Source organism: Sphaerodactylus townsendi, linkage group LG14, assembly GCF_021028975.2.
Source record: "Sphaerodactylus townsendi isolate TG3544 linkage group LG14, MPM_Stown_v2.3, whole genome shotgun sequence".
Taxonomy (NCBI): domain Eukaryota; kingdom Metazoa; phylum Chordata; class Lepidosauria; order Squamata; family Sphaerodactylidae; genus Sphaerodactylus; species Sphaerodactylus townsendi.
Window position 1 is genome coordinate 10,122,863 of NC_059438.1, and position 19,675 is coordinate 10,142,537.

Sequence of the window (19,675 nt, forward strand, 5' to 3'; positions counted from 1 at the left end):
TGACTTTGCCATCCAGCAACTCAGAGCCTGTCCCTTTCATGCTCCTCCGGGAAAAAGGACTAAACTTTTGCAATTCCTGCCTCCTGAGCGACAAGAATGAGGGACAGCAGATGATTTTACTGGTGAAGACAACTCCACAAGGGTCAAACTGTTTCCTAGGACTCATTTGGTGTGATGAGGAAGAGAAAAAAGGGTCCATGAACCGGCAGATTTTATTAGGGATAAACTTTCCCTGGGCTCTCGACTGATAGAATTAGTGAGGAAAACACTGGGGAGGGAGGTTTGTAAATAAATCCAAGTAGATGTTTCAACTGACTCATCATAGGGTCCTGGGTTTTCAGTACTAAAAGCATTTTAGAGAACTCGGAGATGGGGGAAGGGTTTTTTGTTGCCATTGTTCTACTGTCAAGAATCATGCCACTCTCCCATTACACTCAATCAAGCACCCTTACCAGATCATAGCTGCATAGAAGGGACCAATCCAATCTATAGACACTAAGTGACCAAGCACCCTACAGAGCCCAGAATGGACTTCTGAATCCAGCGTTAGCATTGAGAATACACTGCAGATCATCTCTATCACCTACCCATCTAGACTGTCTGAGAGACACTCTCTCCCCATCCCAGATTCAATTTGCCTTTTTAACATCTAGTCTGTTGAAGAATTCTGAACTTCAGGAAGATCACTCGATAATGTGCCTAGTTTGTGCAGGTTGTGAGTAATTCAAAGAGTTTTACCAGCTTTTTTAAAAAATACAGTATTTTTAATTTTTTCTCATGCAGACACTGAAAGCTGCACCCACCACCACCATGGAACAACCAAGGAACAGAGACCTGACATTATATATCAAAGCATTATGTCATATTTATGATGCAAAATAGAAGATAACAGCCAGTTCCCATCCTTTCGAAGGATACTTTCAGAGTGTCATTTAAAAACAAACCACAAAAACAAGCAAAGTGTACATGAAAATATACAATCTGCAAGATTTTTTTTGTTCCTTCAGAATCCCACAGTCTTTAATGTTTGGGGATCCTATCAGAAATCTTAAATTAGCTCAAAGAGCAATCTTACTCCTCCCAACTTCAAAATGACAAATTGAGGGAGATTAGCATCCCAGGTTACACCAAAACCTGAAACTAAACAGAGCAATATTTCAGAACAACACTTTTACGTAATTTGTTCATCCCAGCAAATATGCGTCTAACACGATCCATCCAAAAGTTAGAAAAGGTGAATATTGCTGATTCTTTAAAAATAAATGATTGATACTTAAAAATTAAAGACCACCACCATACAAAGGCTACATGCAACATGATAATTCAAAAAGCATTTGGTGAGGCTGAGGTTTTTGGCACTTGGTTAGTACTGATAATAGAAATCTCTGAAGGTCCCTGTCTTAAGAATACCACTGCTGGAAGCCTAGTGAATCCCATGAAGACTTGGATCCATTCCAGAGATGCAGGTATACCAATTCTGAGCAAGTCTGCGGTTACTTTTGGCTGGCGCTACCAGCAAAGGATTTGGTGCTGCCTCCAGCCATGAAGGCTTCGATCTCTTCCACAGTGCGGGGGACGCAGGTCAGCAGCTCCATCCCGTCGGCTATCTGGCGCAATGTCTAACTCAATTCTGGGACCTGAGGAAGAGACAAGAAACCAAACATGCATGCCAGAGGTTCACAGCGGCCGACATGAATACTTGCACAAAAGGGAAATGGGTTTGTTTTTACCAGGTCTGGGCAGGGGAACTGACCAATCAATAAAACTGGAGGAACTCAAATCCCGGCAGCAGCAATGGCGATAAGGAGGTTAAGAACTTCGTGTAACCATCTAATCCTGAGGAGGAACCGGGTTTGATTCCAAAATACGCCGTTCAGGCATGGAGACTTAACTCCTGGGGAATTCGAGACCAGCTTGTATACGCCTCACACCTGCTCCCAACTGGAGTGAGCCCGCTGGGCTAGTCACAGCTTCTCGGAGCTCTCTCAGCCCCACCCACCTCACAGGGTGTTTGTTGTAAGGGGGGGAGGGCAAGGAGATTGTAAAGCCCCTTTGAGTCTCCTGCAGGAGAGAAAGGGGGGATATAAATCCAAACTCCTCCTTCTTCTACCTTTGCATGCTCTCCTGGGCTGAAAATCCAGATTTAGGACGGGTATATGCATGCTGCCATCTTTCCATAGCTCGGGGAGGTGGGAAGCAAAGAGGGGTGACCCAATCCTCCCTTGCATATATAATGCTGAGGTGTGAGAAGAGCCTTTTGGCGCAGGAGGACGTGCGTGCCGCTCGGCGTATTTCTTAATCTGCTGAAATTGGTTCGGAGCCACTAGGAGCCCTGGCACGGCGCTAGCTTCACGTGCACCCTCCCAAACCCAGATCCAGCGTGCTCCCTATTTAGGGACTCGAGACGGTGCTGACTTCAGTCGAACGCCACTCACTGATTTCATGCACACTCGCTTTCTGTGTCAGCAAAACTCATCTTTAATGGCAAAAGAATCAGGACGAATCTGTTGCCTTACAACTTGAGAAGCAAGCATTAGTGCAGAACTTCAAACCTCTTCAGATTCTCATTTAGAGACATGAAATGAGAAAGGCCAGACTGTTCTCTGCTCTCTTCTCATTTCCTCCACAGGTTAAACATGCCGACTCCGTCGCTCCGTCCCCTTATCTTATCAGAAATGTGCTAGCAGAGCCTCTAAAGCTGTCATAAAATCAATTTTAGCAAGGTGCTGAATCGAAAGGAACACAAACGCCCAGCAACCCCTACCGCACACTCGCTTTAATTGTCTTTGACCTCTGGGTGTTTTAATCTAAAAATAATGCTGGTTTAATGTTTGCTCTCTCGCTTGCAAAATAATTCACTTGTTCAAACAAACCCTAGCCAACGAGCCTTATTAAAGTATTCAATGAGGTGTTTGCAAGATTGTCTAATCTGACGTTAATTTAAGTGCATTACAGACCTGACTTTGCAGAGTTCACACAAACAAGGTGTGTGCAGGGATACCGGCTGTCCAGCTACACACACTGGAAGCGCTTTCCACTCAAATTCCATCTAGTAAGTGAGAATTGTAACCACCTCCCCACTCCTGGCCCCAAAGAGATTCAGGGCAGATAAGTTCCAACCAGGCATCTCGGCAAGGAGTCATTATTAAAGCTTTTCAGTCAGCAATCAAAGCATCAAAATTAAAGCAACGACAAAGAAGAGCTGGTTTTTACACCCCACTTTTTTTTCTCTCCTGTAAGGGATCTCAAAGCGGCTTACCAACTCCTTTCCCTTGCTCTCCCCACAACAGATATCTTGTGGGGCAGGTGGGGCTGAGAGAGTTCTGAGAGAACTGACTAGCCCAAGGTCACCCAGCAGGCTTCATATCAGCGGGGGAGTGGATTGGAGATCAAACCCGGTCTGGATCCTCTAGGATTAGAATCTTGCCCTCTCTTAAATCCACTACCCCCGTATGAAATGGGCTGCTACTTATGCCTCAAGGGCACAGCATCATCAGTTCGACGAAAACATCACATCAGCCCCAAACTCAGTCTCTCCAGGGCTCCCTTTTTAGCAAGGTGGCTGCAGAAACTGCTCTTTATTCCAGCGCAGCTAGGGAAGCACTGCTCGTGTAATTCAGGGATCTTACAGAAGGAGCAGCAGCTGTTCGCTTGAGGCTGGATGCCCTCGTGTTTGCATGTAAGTTATCTCTGCAACAAACTGAACTTTCCCTGACTTGGAGGGCCTGATCTCGGAAGCAATGCCGTGTCATCCCTGATTAGACGGAACACCACCAAGCAAGTTCAGGGTTGCCCTATAGAGGCAAACAAACAGTAATGGTACACCCACCCTCATACTTTCATACATTGCTTGCCTGGAAAATCTATTGGCCCGCAATAGCCAATTGTTTGCTGCCGGAGAATCAATGTTCGCCCAAGAGGTAATGTAAAATAGGGCAAGTACAAGAAACCATTTAAAATATGTGAAATAATCTATACCTCCTTGAATAACTCCCTAAGGATATTTTAGAAGCTATGTTTATAAAGGATTCACTCACTGTTATTTTATTGCATTTTATGGAAATTTAATTAATTTATAGTATTAGTAATTCATAGGTATTAATGTAATTTATAGCATTAGTAATTTATATAGTATTATAGTAAATTTAAGTAGTATTAATTAGTATATACAATTTTATAGGACAATCTTCGGGGAAGGCTATACCTTTTTAGCATACATAGGCTATGAATAAATCGATCGCTATCTTAATCCTGTCTTTTAAGTGATATGGTTTTGCCACTATACCACTGTTCACAATCCCGTGTACAAATGAGAATGGACAAAATTTTTTAATCTACGTTATTTTTATAAATGAAGTGTGATTTTAGAATGTAAAACTACTCATAGACGCCATGTACAACTCTTTTAAATTTAGTGATGGTCTATACTCACGCTTTTGTATCTTATGCCAATAAAGGTCTATTGTAATCCTACCAGCCTGCCATTACAGCTGCAACTTGATGGCACTTTCTGCCTATAAAAGCTTTTAGATACACCTAAACTGTGTGTACACATCGGGGCATGGGCCCAGCAAGTGCTGGTAAAAAAGGATGCCAATGACACCTGCATAAAAAAAAGTTTTAAAGTAACATGTTTTCTGCCACATTTTTGTCCTTTCAAGATAACATGAATTTAAAACAAAGATGATTTAGGCACTGGGGGAGGGGAAGAAGCTACACATACGGCAGTTACCTTCACCAAATATAATTTCTAAGATCAAATTGCTTGCCACAATATTTTTCTATCTATTTTTGACTTTTTATTTTTGTGCATGTTCTCTTTCCCAAGCTGCCAGATCTGTTTTGATACCATGAGAGCCCTATTTATTTCATTATGAGCACGTTTGGGATCCTGGTTTGAATACAAGTGTGTTTATTTCATAATAGATATTACGGGTATTATGGATGCACCCTGTAACTATTATTTATATGTGCTAAATGCCCAGTTACACATAATATCTTCTAATATATTCTATGTTTTCAGACTAATAAACATCGAATAAAATTCTGCATTTATTTTAGCTTTTCTTCCCCCACCCCACTGCCCAGTTTTCTTAACAAAATGTTTGGAAATTGGCTTTGCTGTTCTTTGCAGAAATGAGATGCTACAGAGCAGAAGTTCTTAACTTGTAATATTCTACTGCTCAGCCGATATACAACATTATGAGTGAATGCCTCTCCTGTACCAAAAGCTGCAAGTAAAACATCAGTAAAACAAGACAAGTCAACTTTACTTATATATGCATACTATGACATACCGATATGAAAAAAAGATCCCAAACATACATTTGTTGAGAAACCAGTGCCTGGTGGCTGTCAATTATCAGTGTTATGGGGGGCCGGGGTGTGTGTGTCAGGGGGAACTCAAAGCAGCTGACAACACCCCTTTTGCCTCTTCTATTTTCTTACAGTACCCTGAGGTTGGCTGGACTGAGAGAGTGGGATTGTCCCAAGATCATGAAGGTATTTGAAGGGATGTCATGTTGGTGAGGGAGCAAGCTTGTTTTCTGCTGCTCCAGAAACTAGGAACCAGGAGTAATGGGTTCAAGGTGCAGCAAAAGAGATTCCACCTTAACATCAGGAAAACCTGACAGGAAGGGCTGTTTGACAGTGGAATGCACTACCTCAGAGTGTGGTGGACTCTCCTTCTTTGGAGGTTTTTAAAGAGAGGCTGGATGGCCATCTGACAGGAGTGCTCTGATTGTGTGTTCCTGCATTGCAGGGGGTTGGACTTGATGGCCCTTGGGGTCTCTTCCACTTCTATGATTCTATGTGAGCTTGCATAATAAAGCAGGGATTTAAACTCATATTTCCGAGGATCCTAGTCCCACATACTGTTCTATGCTACATGGTTCTGATTCCTATTCAGTGTGCCTGGCCAGAGGGACGACAGATTTTAGGAAATGTCATTCCAACAGCATGGATAAAACTGACCTCAGGAAAAGAAGCTGGAAGGGGGGAGCATTAATGCGCAAGCCTGGAGTTAAAAACCCCAGAAACTCAAGGGTGATGAAGAAAAGTGGTTAGAGTGTTGGTCTGGCACCTGGTAGACATGTGGGGTAGAAGAAGAAGAAGAATTGGATTTATATCCCCCCTTTCTTTCCTATAGGGACTCAAGGGGGCTTCTATAACTTCTCCTTTTCCATCCCACTCAAGCAACAAACACCCTCGTGAGAACAGGTGGAGCTTGAGAGAGCTTAGAAAAGCTACATTGTGATCAGCCCCAGGTGACCTTAACTGGTATCGTGTTGGAGTAGCACTGTAGCTAATCTGGTTCACCAGATAAGCCCCCACAGCTCAAGTGGCAGAGCGGGGAAACAAACCCAGTTCTCCAGATTAGAGTGCACCTGCTCTTAACCACTACGTCACTGCTGCAGGGTACATGACTCTTACATTGTTACATAAATGCCAGGCATGGTCCGTGTGCGGAAAAGCATTTTTCATCTCCCTCCCTCTCGTTTGCCTTACACCGTGAGCCACTTTAAGGCTGAGTAAACTTGCAAAAAAATCTGCTGCACTTGAAGTATTGGCTCCCACTGGGTTCCATTCGAGGCAGAGGCGGATTCACTCCCATTTCTGGGCTTGAAATGGGCAGCTGCCCTTCGGGCAAGCAGCCTTGTAAAGGAGCAAATGAAATAGGACCCGCTTTGTGGGATTTTTTGTCGTATTTTCTCAGTGTTTTCCATTTCCCTGGCCTGCAGGGGGGCTGAGTTACTGAGGCTAGCAGCACCATTTCAAATTTCAGGGATTCTCTTTCAGGAAGACTTCTCCTGATGATATCACTCTAAGGTTGGTGAGGAGAGGGTTTGGAAAATTCAAGGAGTCCAAAGTTATGGACTCTAGGGAGTGCCCCCCATCCCTCCATTGTTTCCAATGGGAGCTAATAGGAGATGAGGGTTGCTACACCTTTGAGGGTCATCCAAGTAACTTTAGGACCCCCTGGGAACCAAAACTTTCCACCAAACCACTGGGTGGTATCATCGATGAGGGTCTCACTCAAGATACTCTGAGATTCTCTTGGTGTTGCTATCTTGCAATAATTAAAAACCTAACGTGACAGCGGGCACTCCCAAAATTTCCCCAGAATCTCTCTTTTAAATCCACCTCACTTCCACCAGTTTTCAAATGCTTTGTTTTAATACTTTCGCTTTCTTTTAGACATTCCTCTCAATGCTCTAACTCAAAGGTTATTATTACTATTGAATTAAATCCATCACCTTCAGCACGCATAGATTTTAAAGGGAGAATCTGAGAGTCCCCAGCTTTAAACATTGAAAGTGATGCTTCGTTTCAGGGTGGGGAGAATCCACCCTAAAGAGAGCATCACTTCTCAATGTTGTTTCGAAACTGGGGACCCTAGATTCTCCCTTTAAGGTGGATTTAAAAGGAGGAATCTTGGCTCCCACTAGTTTAAAACACCCATTGAAAAACAATAATGCTGTTTCGGGGTGGATTCCCAGCATCACTGTTTTAAATTAGCAGTTGCCTAGATTCTAACCTTTTAAAATCCACCTTAAAGGAGAATCTGGGGATCTATCTTCCTGTTTAAATAATACTGAAAGTGATGCTGTTTTCCCCAGATTGGGGGGACTTCGATACAACACCATAAAATGTTTCTCGTAGCGAGAAATCAGCAAAACATTTTGAAAGCATCTTTTGAAAAAAATGTTTTCAAAAAATATTTCTAAGCAGTGTTCAGATTTGTGAGTTGGGGCACATGTTCTATAATCGATGATGGCTGGACTTTAAAACAACTCTGGTGGAAAAAAAATCATTCGTTTGGTTACTGTGGCGGGAGAGGTTGGTCAGCGCTCCTGGGAGGGGGCACTCAAACTCAGGTTTCCTTTGGCCTAGGGCTCTAGTTTGCCTAGGTAATTACTTCCCCTTCTCCTGCATTCAGGGCTTGAGATCCCAGCTGCCTTGCAAACTTGGATAAAGGAACAGTCCAAGCCAAGATAACCTCTTCAACCTGGGGGAGAGGACTCAGCAGCAGAAGGTAAAGTCCCACCTGGCTTGATAAGATTGTATGCTCGGCACACAGGACTTTCAAAGCGGTGAGGCCGAATGACTCACAAGTCTGGCTGTTAAGGCAACACGGAGCCTTCCTTTTATCAAGGTAGTGATGCAAACTCAGCTGCAGCATAGGCCCCGTTTCCATGACTGCTCTGACCTGGTCCACTCGCCGTGGCAATTTTAAACATGAGGAAATAGGGCCTTTCTCATGAGTAGTGTGTGTGTGTGTGTGTGTGTGTGTGTGTGTGTGTGTGTGTGTGGCATCACTCTCCCCAAGAGAGGCTAGCTGCCATTCATGAAGGTCCCCTGCCTGTCTCTGCTCACTAGAATAAAAGTGCAACCACAGAGATCTGTTTAATTTGTTAGCCACTGCATAACTTCACTGCAAAGTGTGGTGAATTCAACCCCCTGTGGGTCTGCTCCACTAGTTTCCTCCAATGGAAAAGGCAGTCCTTCAGAATGTACCAAGGGCCCTTCTGGATCAGACAGTGGCCCATCTAGCCCAGGAACCGGTCTCACACAGTGGGCAACCAGTTCCTCTGAAGGGTCATCAACAGGGCACAGAGGTTGTGGGCTCTCCTCTGATATTACCTCCTGTCACTGGTATTCAGACATTGACTGTGAATGTGAAGGCTTCTCTGACACAAGAGTGGTCTTATGAAGGGGACACCCTATGAGGGAGATGGAGCGGAGAGAGTTCTGTGAGAAGTATGACTGGCCCAAGGTCAGGCCATCATCCTCACTGTCAGACACAGCGGGGGAACAGACCCTGACACCCAGCAGGCTTCATGTGTAGGAGTGGGGACTCAAACCTGGTTCTCCAAAGTCGAGTACACTCTAACTTCTGGCAACATAGAAGCTGCCCCTGGGTGCTGGCAGCTGCAGTGTGGCATCCAGGTCCTGTTGCAGCTTGTATAAAGCATCACATGTGACTTGGTCCCTAGGAAAGAGCTTCCACTTAGAAAGAAGACCAGCTTTGAATCTAATTCAGATCTTTCCAAAGCAAAGAACTCAGTAAAGGGCTGTGGGTATGTCATCCTTGTGCTTTCTCACTTAGCAGGATGGTTGTAAAGGCTGAGTGCAGACATGAACTGTTTTGAACTTAAACTTCTCTGACACCTGGCTTGGCAACATGTGAAAAGGATCTGGGAGTCTTAGTACACCACAAACTGAACATGAGTCAGCAGCGTGATGCGGCGGCCAAGAAAGCTAATGTGATTCTGGGCTGTATCAATAGCAGTATAGTGTCCAGATCGAGGGATGTAATTGTATCTCTCTATTCTGCACTGGTTAGACCTCACCTGGAATACTGTGTACAGTTCTGGGCACTGCAATACAAGAAGGATGTTGACAAGCTGGAACGGGTCCAGAGGAGGGCAACCAAAATGGTTAAAGGTCTGGAATTCATGCCCTACGAGGAGAGACTTATGGAGCTGGGTATGTTTAATTTGGTGAAGAGAAGGTTAAGAGGTGATTTAAGAGGTGTTTAGATATTTGAAGGATGTCATGTTGGTGAGGGAGCAAGCTTGTTTTCTGCTGCTCCAGAGACTAGACCAGGAGTAATGGATTCAAGGTGAAGGAATCCACAACTTCCTGTCCGCACACAATGTCCCATAGCAGATGCCCAGTGCTGAAGCCCCAACCATGATACTCACCCCACCAAAGCCTCGGAAGCGAGGAAGGATGCTGTTGTTGATGAAGCACGCCTGAACTGGATTGGCAAGGGCCTCATCCAAGACACTGTTAATGAAGTAGATGCCGGGCTCAACTGTCAGCACCATTCCCTCCTCTAGGGCCCGGGCTGTTCGCAGATTCCGGAGGCCAGGCAGGTCAATGCGTTCCACACCCTGGAAAGGAAGAGTCAGGACATGTCACGGTTAGTCCTCTTAAGGACATATGAAGAGTCCTGCTGAATCAAACCAGTGGTCCCTTTTTCTCCCAAAACCATTTGTAGCCAATTCTTCTTCACAGGACCAATTCCCATTTGTAAGACCATTCACACCAGTAAATTCTATAGTTAGTTAGCCCCTCTGAGTTTTCCATACTGATTGCTGGTAGTTCTGCTGGGAGCAGCAGTGGTGTAGTGGTTAAGAGCAGGTGCATTCTAATCTGGAGGAACCGGGTTTGACTCCCCGCTCTGCTGCCTGAGCTGTGAAGGCTTATCTGGGGAATTCAGATTAGCCTGTGCACTCCCACACACGCCAGCTGGGTGACCTTGGGCTAGTCACAGTTCTTCTGAGCTCTCTCAGCCCCACCTACCTCACAGGGTGTTTGTTGTGAGGGGCGAAAGGAAAGGAGTTTGTAAGCCCCTTTGAGTCTCCTATAGGAGAGAAAGGGGGGGATATAAATCCAACTCTTCTTCTCTTCTTCTTCTTCTGTGAGGTCCAAAAGGTATTTCAGGGCCAGTGTCTTGGAGTGCACAGTGATACTTGAACATCTGTGTGATTTGGCTCAATGGGCATGTGGGTCGGACCCTAAGGTTTGGACCCTGTGGATTCATTCTGCTAGCAGAGGTGCATTCCTCCAGTTGAAGGAGCCTCTTGCATCACAGTAAGGCTCCTTCTGCCAGAGGAAAGTTTCTCTGCTAGAGGAATAGTTCCATGGGATCCAACCTTCTTTCCTCCAACAGAAGGATCCTCCAGTCTCCTCCAGCCAGAAGAAAATGTCTCTGTTACAGGACCATGGGATCCAATCTTGTTCTCCCTCGGTTTTGGAGGTCAAAAATACTAGTTTTGACACAGAACTAGGATAGGAAAGGACCCTACAAACGCACCTTATTGTGCTGCACATCTTCAACATTCACTCCTCCGTCTGAAGAGGAGCTCAAACCCACCGACTTCCCGCCAAGATTCAACTTGGTGGATGTAAAGCAGGACAGTGTGCTTGAAGGCAAGGCTTCTATCCCCCAATTTATGATCTGGCCCGAAAAGCTACAACTCTGCAGCCAAACTGTTCTCCGGGGAGTTTGTGAGAGCCAGCTTTGCTTACACATCAGGCGGACGAGTGATGACTGTTGAAAATAAACAGGCTCTAATATACAAATCCTCTCCCCCTAGATTGAAAATTGGGATGAGGCCACGATGTTGGAGAAGGGGCAGCCTCAAGCCAAACTGCACGGAATTAAGAGCTCTGCAGAAAACTGACTGATCATTTTGACACACACACACCCTCAAACACTCCAGGTATCATGACAGCTGGTGGACACAGCCCCGTCTCCCCCAGGTCTGACTTCGAGAATCACAGGCTCCCTGATCCTGCACACTTCAAAAAAGGGGGTTTGCTGCATCGGGGTCTGGTTGATTAGGATTGGTTTCTGTTCAAGCCGATGCCAATGAAAGACAATGTGGTGTACTGGTTGGAATGCCAGGCTGGGGTCTGGGAGACCGGTTCAAACCTTCTATCTTGCCACAAAAATAGATGGGTGGCTTTGTGTCAACTGCTTCTCCTCAGCCTAACCCACCTTACAAGCCAATGTGGTGGAGTAGTTACAAGTGTCAGACTAGGACCAGACCCGGGTTCGAATTCCCACTCTGCCATGGAAGCTCACTGGATGATCTTGGCCTAGTTATTTCCTCAGCCTAGCCTACCTCACGGTGATGTTGTGATAATCTTGGCCAAGTTATTTCCTCAGCCTAGCCTACCTCATGGTGATGTTGTGATGATCTTGGCCTAGTTATTTCGTCAGCCTAGCCTACCTCACGGTGATGTTGTGATGATCTTGGCCTAGTTATTTCCTCAGCCTAGCCTACCTCATGGTGATGTTGTGATAATCTTGGCCTAGTTATTTCCTCAGCCTAGCCTACCTCACGGTGATGTTGTGATGATCTTGGCCTAGCTATTTCCTCAGCCTAGCCTACCTCACGGTGATGTTGTGAGGGTAAGGAAGGTGAAGACAGGGAGAACCATGCGTGGTACTCTCCAGAGGAAAGGTTGGATTAAAAATGGACTGAGCATATTACTGATGACTGTCTGCAAGGACAGGAGAAGTGGTCATGACTATGGGTTCTGTAGTGGTTTACCTGAGTCTCTTGAGGGATTTTCAAAAGAAGTTGCTAAAAGAAAGTGGCTATTGAAGAACGGAACTTTTTGACTGTAAACCATGTGCAATTTCATTTTTTTGTGGGAGAGCAGCTTACTGGAAATGTCCCCCAACAATAAATTACTTGGCTAAGCTCATTGAAAAAATCTGGACGGGGTTTATGTGGGTCATGGGGAACTTTGTGATGGATAGCAATTGGGAGCTAGAAGCAGGAAGAGCCAAGTTTTCGACAGCATGCATTTGAAAAAAAAGAGCAAGCAAAAATAAAACTAGCTTGTGACTCTGCCACGATTGGCATGGGGGTGTCCGGCGGCGCTCATCCATCATATTGCAAAACGAGAACAGCACGCAGAGAAATGCCAGCAGGCACGTGGAGCCGGACCCTGGTGAGCAGCAAACCAGGATCCCTTGGAACCACCAGCGCACAAATGGTCTATGAGGGAACCATGGCCTAGTGGTGAAGAGCAGTGGACTCTAATCTGGAGAAAGAGGTTTGTTTTCCCTCCTCCTCTACATAAAGCCTGCTGGGTGACTGTGGGCTAGTCACAGTTTTCTCAGAACTCTCTCAGACCCACTTACCTCTTCCATTACGTCCTCAAACTGCACTCTGGTTAGTACTCAAAAAGGAAGTACCAAGGAAGTCCAGGCTTATTACACAGAGGCAGGCAATGACAAACCACCTCTGGGCATCTCTCACCTTGAAAATGCAACAGGGTCACTTGTAACTCAATGCAGTTTTCCACCAACAACTCCAGTTGGCCCTGATTGGATGGCCCAGCATAGCAGGATCTGGTCAGGTCTTGGAAGCTAAGCAGGGTCAGCCCAGGTTAATATTTGGATGAGAGACCACCAAGGAAGTCCTGGGTAGCTACACAGAGGCAGGCAAACCACTTTTCTTCACCTTTTCTATTGTAAACCCTACAGGGCCGCTGTGAGTCAACTGCGACTGGATGGCACTTTCTACCACCGATTGGCTGCCGAGCGGGGGGCAGGAGACCAGAGAGATTATCATTTTGCAAGTTTCACAGTGATCAGAATCCAGTCCTGAATAAATAACGATCCTGAATGGCTACAGCAGGATAAGTAGAAGATTTCTGCCTTGGTGGGGAAGGGGAAGGGGAAGGGAAGGGAGGGGAGAGAAGGGAAGGGAAGGGAGGGGAGGGGAGGGGAGGGAAGGGAAGCAGCCAGGCTTTGAGCCTCCCCGAACATGAACTTCATGTTGCAATTGCAAAAGAAATGCCCAGTCTGTTTAACTAGCACGCTTGAAAATGTACCAGCACTGACCTCTGGGTAGCCTCCAACATCATGAACATCGATGCCAAGGAAGTGGCCCAGCCCATGTGGCATGAACACTGCTCCCATATGAGCCTTCACCAGGTCGTCTACGCTGCCTTGGAGGATGCCAATTTTTTTGAGCTCTTCCAGGTGGACTCGATCAGCCAGACGGTGCATATCAGGCCAGGAGACCCCTGGGAATGAACAGAAGGCAGAACGAGACAGTCACGAGAGTTTCGGGTCTGCCCCAGCCGAAGCACCGCCGTTGCCTCGGCTTGTTTCATAAACAACGACAAAGCAAAGGCAGGGTGTTCGTTTATTTGTCTCAAATGACTGTCCTGCAAGCAAGCAATTGGGAAAGCAACACATGAGATAGGGGAGGCTTAGGTTTGAATCCCCACCCGCTGAGGGACCTTGGGCCAATTGCACGTACTCAAAAACTACCTCACAGGGTTGTTGTGGGGATAAAACAAAGGAGAACAACACTTTGAGGGGAAAGGGGAGATGTAATAGATGAAGGACATGAAATGAAACTCTGGAGCTCACTTTGGGCAGAGGTCCTGCATGCTAAGCAAAACAGTTGGTCTGGCATGCCATTACTCGGCAGGCATGCCACACTTTGCCTTCCCCATCTTAGAAGAGAATAAGAGTTTGGATTTATACCCATCTTTCTCTCCTGTAAGGGGACTCAAGGTAGCTTACAAGCTCCTTTCCCTTCCTCTCACCGCAACCCCTTGTGAGGTAGGTGGGGCTGAGAGAGTTCCAGAGAACTGTGACTAACCCAAGGCCACCCAGCAGGAACGTAGGAGTGCGGAAACACATCTGGTTCACCAGATAAGCCTCTGCCACTCAGGTGGAGGAGTGGGGAATCAAACCCAGTTCTCCAGATTAGAATCCACCTGCTCTTAACTACTACCCCATGCTGGCTCTCACAGAGAATATGCGACCCGCTTGAAGTCTGAGCTATCAAAGTCTTATCTCTCCTTCCCACCCTGTTCTTTATTCTCAAGGTGAGCATATCCCTCCTAGGGAAGCTTGGTCATCAGTATCCCCCTGCCATGTGGTAAGAACATGGCTCTATGTATCACCCTGTCGAACAGTTAGGATAATTTTGCCATGAGTCAAGAGCAGATCCTCTGAAACAGCCGCTGTCTGTCAAGTGAGAATAACCATCCCAGACTAGACATTAAAATCCCTATTTTCTCAGATGGGCATCCACAGACACATAACACATTAGTCCCTCACACATAAAGCTGCCCTCTCCTGAATCGTGTCACTGGACTTTCCCAGGTATCAGGTAAGGGTCTTTCACATCACTTTCTACCTGATCACTTTCTACCTATTTTCTTCTGGCAGGAAGAGACTGGAGGATCCTTCTGTTGGAGGAAAACTTTAGCTTTAAAAAGGGCTTGGACAGATTTATGGAGGAGAAGTCAATCTATGGCTACCAATCTTGATCCTCCTTGATCTCAGATTGCAAATGCCTTAACAGACCGGGTGCTCGGGAGCAACAGCCGCAGAAGGCCATTGCTTTCACCTCCTGCATGTGAGCTCCCAAAGGCACCTGGTGGGCCACTGCGAGTAGCAGAGAGCTGGACTAGATGGACTCTAGTCTGATCCAGCAGGCTAGTTCTTATGTTCTTATGTTCTAACTGGAGGCTCTGGGGCACTGAACCTGTGATCTTCTGCATGTAAAGTAGATGTTCTATTTTTGAGCTCAAGGGGGCTACAACCCTCTTTACTATTCAGCGTTTAACCCTGCCCCCCCCCCCCCCAGCTCCAATACTCTTATCCTACAGTGGTACTAAAGAAAACGTGCCAGAGAAAAGAGTTTAGAAATTTCAGTGACATAACACACAGTCTTATTTCCTCTATACACACTTCTTTGCTCCAAACTGCACACACTGAGGGTCCTTTCCCGTGTGTGCGGGTTGAGCTGCCCTCAACGGGACGGTTGCCGTATGAAGGTGACTGGGGCTAAGGTTTAGCAACGAACGTTTTCTTTGTTTGGATTCGGAGTGCTCACACATGAGCCAGCAGTTTGTAAATCCAACAGGCCTTCCAAATTTAAATTAGCTTTACCCCCCTTGGTAGCTGAGACTGCTTTGGGGATGGGTGGAGCAGGGCATTGTGTTCTAATTATGGTAACACTGGTGGGTTTTTTTTCCTTTTCTCTCTCCAAGATGTGCTGGAAGTCGAAGAAGGCAGGAATACTCCCCATAGCTCGGCACCAATAAAAATCAGTCACACGTCTCTGGAATAAAGGCTAGTAGCAGAATGGTCTCGTTCGTGCGAAGGCTGTAGGCATCACATCTGTTCAACATTACCATCTTACCCAAATGCAAACATCTCAGGGAAGTTTACACATGCCAGTTTCACTTTGTGCGAATAGCGTGTTTGGAGGACAAGCTCCTTTTTAAAATCCCTTTTGTGCAACCCGGCAGAGGATGGAGCTCGGTGGAAGCTAATACATACATAGCACTCCTGTGTGGGAAAGAATATTCCCCCAGCTTCTGCAGTGAGAGGATCCCTATGAAGGGCCGTATTATCCATAAGGTTGACTAGGCCGAAGCCTAGGAGCCCACAGGGACCAGGGGCCCACCAATTTGCTGAGGTACAAGTCAGGTTTTCAAAAGAGAAAAGAAAAGGAAGTGCCATTGCTCTGTGAGAAAAGAGGTCAGCAGACTTTATTTCAACTGGGGATTGGTGTCTGTGCGAATAGTGAAATGACTGCCTGTGAATATGACACGGAGCTGGACACTGATCTAACTGACAAAATGCTCTTTGCACCAGGGTCAGGCTGCTATCTGTAGTGGGGTGAAAGACTGAAGGGCTGGGGGAGGCCCAAAGTACCTGAAAGTCTAGGGACCCAACCATGGGTTAATACAGTCCTGGCCCTATGCACCCACGCAGTTCCTGACAGCAACGGGAAAGGAGGTTTTTATTTGAAACAGAAGTCCTGCCAGTGTCTGAGTTAACAGGCCCAACAATCTGTCCTTGAAAACCCGGTTCTGTGCATAAGACATATTACCCCAGATGTGTACTATTTGTAATCTTGACATAGACCAAAAAATCCACATGCATGCCATCAGAGCTACGTAGATGGCATGGCACGTCTGATTTGGAGCCTGGTTTGCCCATGTTTCAGCACAGAATGCAGTGAACAATTCAACTTCCTGTGGATTTTAGCTTTCATTTTTTAAAAAAAGGCTCTAGTCCTTATGGCTCTGAAGATACACTTGAAATTTCTGAAGCTACGGGACTAGCACTTTTTCCTTCAATAGTTGGGGGCAGAGCTTCAGTGCTCTACATGGCTCCTTCCCCCCCTCAAAATGAGAAAAGATATATGCAAAGCTCTGCAAGTAATGGAATAAAGACTGCCTAGGGCCATGGTGGCGGACCTTTGGCACTCCAGATGTTATGGACTACAATTCCCATCAGCCCCTTCCAGCATGGCCAATTGGCTGGGGCTGATGGGAATTGTAGTCCATAACATCTGGAGTGCCAAAGGTTCGCCACCACTGGCCTAGGGGCAAATGTTAATATATTTTCCCCCTAGCACGGTACGATGGACCCCACCCCCCCTGCACCACCATCTTATCTTCTTCAGGCAGGGAACCACTCACTGACTTGTCCTGTCAGTTTTTCCTGCTTTTTCCCCTTCAGGGATTGAGGTGCTTCAGAAAATGATAGCTTTCGGTTTAGGGCGGCACTGCCCCTCAGCCCTGTAACACACCCAGGAGGTGAAGGATGCCTGTTGACTTTATTCCTTCCTAGGCACATCCTTCACTAAGGCACTCTAAATACTTGATGCAGATTTAAAACTTAAGCAGATTAAAGATTTACGAACAGAGGAGATGGTAAAGGGAGGAATAATAACTTGGAAATGGATTTTGATGAGGCAAATATGACAGGAGGCACCCTGTACACGAAAGGTTGGTACGGAGGTTTTGTTTCTCAGCACAGCACTTAATAAGATTGGTTAGTTTCAGTTCAGCTTAGATGTTACAGTTTTTTAGATGTTTCACAGATTGTACAGTTCCTTTAACTTTACAGATGGTACTGGCTGTTGGCTTCTTCACATACAGGGTCCTAACACTGGTTTGGTACTTATACACAGACCCTCAGACAGCCCACGCAGTTAGAAAAACCCTTAAAATAAAACCTAATTTTTTTACTGAGATAAACCAAACCAAATCCCAATATTCCAGACCCACTGGTACACAGGAACCCTTCTCTCACTAGAACAGGGGTAGGGAACCTGCGGCTCTCCAGATGTTCAGGAACTACAATTCCCATCAGCCCCTACCAGCATGGCCAATTGGTGACATCTGGAGAGCCGCAGGTTCCCTACCCCTGCACTAGAAGATATTCCTATCCTGGTTTATTATAGCATTACAGCTTGGCCCTCTAATAAACCCTCCCGCCAGTACACTTTGTCCGTGTATATATTTAGTTTCACTCAGCGCTCAGGCTAATAACAGTAGCAGTCCCACACTTTGACAACTTGCCTCAGAGCAGTTTAGTTTTTCACACACAGTTAAGGCAGGCAGCACTTAATAGCATGAACACACAAGACCAAAAAGCCCCACTGAGTCTTCTGACAGAGAGTTAACCTCCTCCTCCCTCTGCATCATACAGTTACTTGGCCAGAGTGCAGGAGACCACAGTCAATCAGGGGGCTCCCCTGTTCTTAGGCCTTTCTGCCTCACACTGACTGTAAACAGTAAGTTGTTTGAGACAAGGCTGCACTTTTAAAAATCATACTTCCTTGCAGTCCAACCAGAACCCTGATTTAGGGCTGCACTTATAACCCTAACTTCTTTCTGACTTTAGGTAGCACAAAACTGGCTTTTAAAATTGTTCATACCCTTGCTCTCAGATTAATTCCACAACCCCCCCCCCAGAAAAAACACAGCACCCCACAGGTTTCACCATCATCTTGCATCATAGCCTACCACAGAAAACAACCATGGAATTCAATCCAAAGACCTCAAGCTATTATGAGGACCATGCAGATGAATTCTTCCATTCCTCACAACCCATCAACAAATTTATTTCAGAAATGCTGGAGTAATGTGCCACTAAAATATTTCAAGCATCAAATTATAGCACATCCCATCAAGTAAGCTTAGTTAAGAAAAAGTATGCTAGTGCTCCTCAAGTCTGCATGTAGGCTGCAGGAAATGTAGTACATCCATGATTAACTTATTCACAAGGAAACCTGACAGAGTAGCCCAAACCAGGGACATGATCCATGGTAACTGCACCAGCTATTTGCTGAATGTTTTGTGAGACAGCAGCTGGAGCACCCCAGCTTAGCCTGAGCTCATCAAAACTTGGAAGCTAAGAAGATCAGCTCTGGTTAGTACTATGTTGGGAGATGACTGAGGAAATCCAGGGTCACTATATAGAGCAGGGGTCTCCAAACTATGGTCCTCCAGATGTTCATGGACTACGATTCCCATCAGCTCTGCCAATTAGCCATGCTGGCAGGGGCTGATGGGAATCATAGTCCATGAGCATCTGGAGGACCATAGTTTGGAGACCCCTGTTGTAGAGGCAGGCAATGGCAAACCACCTCTGCTCATCTCCTGCTTGGAACATCCTGTGGATGGAATCGCCATGAATTGGTTGCAACTCGATGGCATCTCCTTCTTTTCTTTGTGATATAACCACTCAAATACCTCAAGAAGAGGTACAGTTTAGGGATTGTGCAAGTTCAACAGGAAAGAAAGATATTTTTCTGCTCCAGAAATCTCTTTGACAGGGATAGAGTTTCTTTCTTTTTTGCAATACTAATTAAATGACCCAATTTGATGAATGTGGAAACTGTACGTGGAAATTCCTCATTAGAATTGAAGCACTGAAAAACCGAGGGTCACGGGGCCCACCAGCAATGTCTTGATTTGGGAAAATCTGCTATTCCTCACGTCCCATCAGAGAATCACTTCAGTTCCGAAACACTCTAGCTCATTCCCGGAGCTGCAAAGAATGAAATCCAAGGCACACTCTTGGAAAATAAATATTTAATTGCAGATCCAAGAGGCAGGCTAAGAATTTAAACTTTTAATTAAAAAAAGAAAGTGGGTTGTATGCATTCTGAGATGAACAGCATAAATGTTCTGAAGACAATCGTTTTGAAAAACAGCCAATATACCTGACTTTTTTGACATTTAAAAAAATCACATCCAGGTGACCATGGGGGTCACTATTATATCACTGCCGTTTTCTATGTTAGGACAACTTCTTCAGGGAATGTTGGACCTTGTCACATTTTTGGACAATTACAGATGGGTAGTCATGTTG

General features: G+C 45.7%; 1 protein-coding gene across 1 annotated transcript in view; it reads right to left on the bottom strand.

The window, feature by feature from the left end:
• Window positions 1-1,151: 1,151 nt before the first annotated feature.
• PEPD (peptidase D) overlaps window positions 1,152-19,675 on the bottom strand; it is a 189,581-nt gene continuing 171,057 nt past the window's right edge. Inside the window, exons 13-15 of the mRNA XM_048515733.1 lie at window positions 13,376-13,560; window positions 9,708-9,899; window positions 1,152-1,637 (exon numbers count right to left, since the gene is read on the bottom strand). Coding sequence (XP_048371690.1) covers window positions 1,620-1,637; window positions 9,708-9,899; window positions 13,376-13,560 — 395 coding nt within the window. The 3' untranslated portion in view covers window positions 1,152-1,619. The remainder of the gene's footprint in view (window positions 1,638-9,707; window positions 9,900-13,375; window positions 13,561-19,675) is intronic.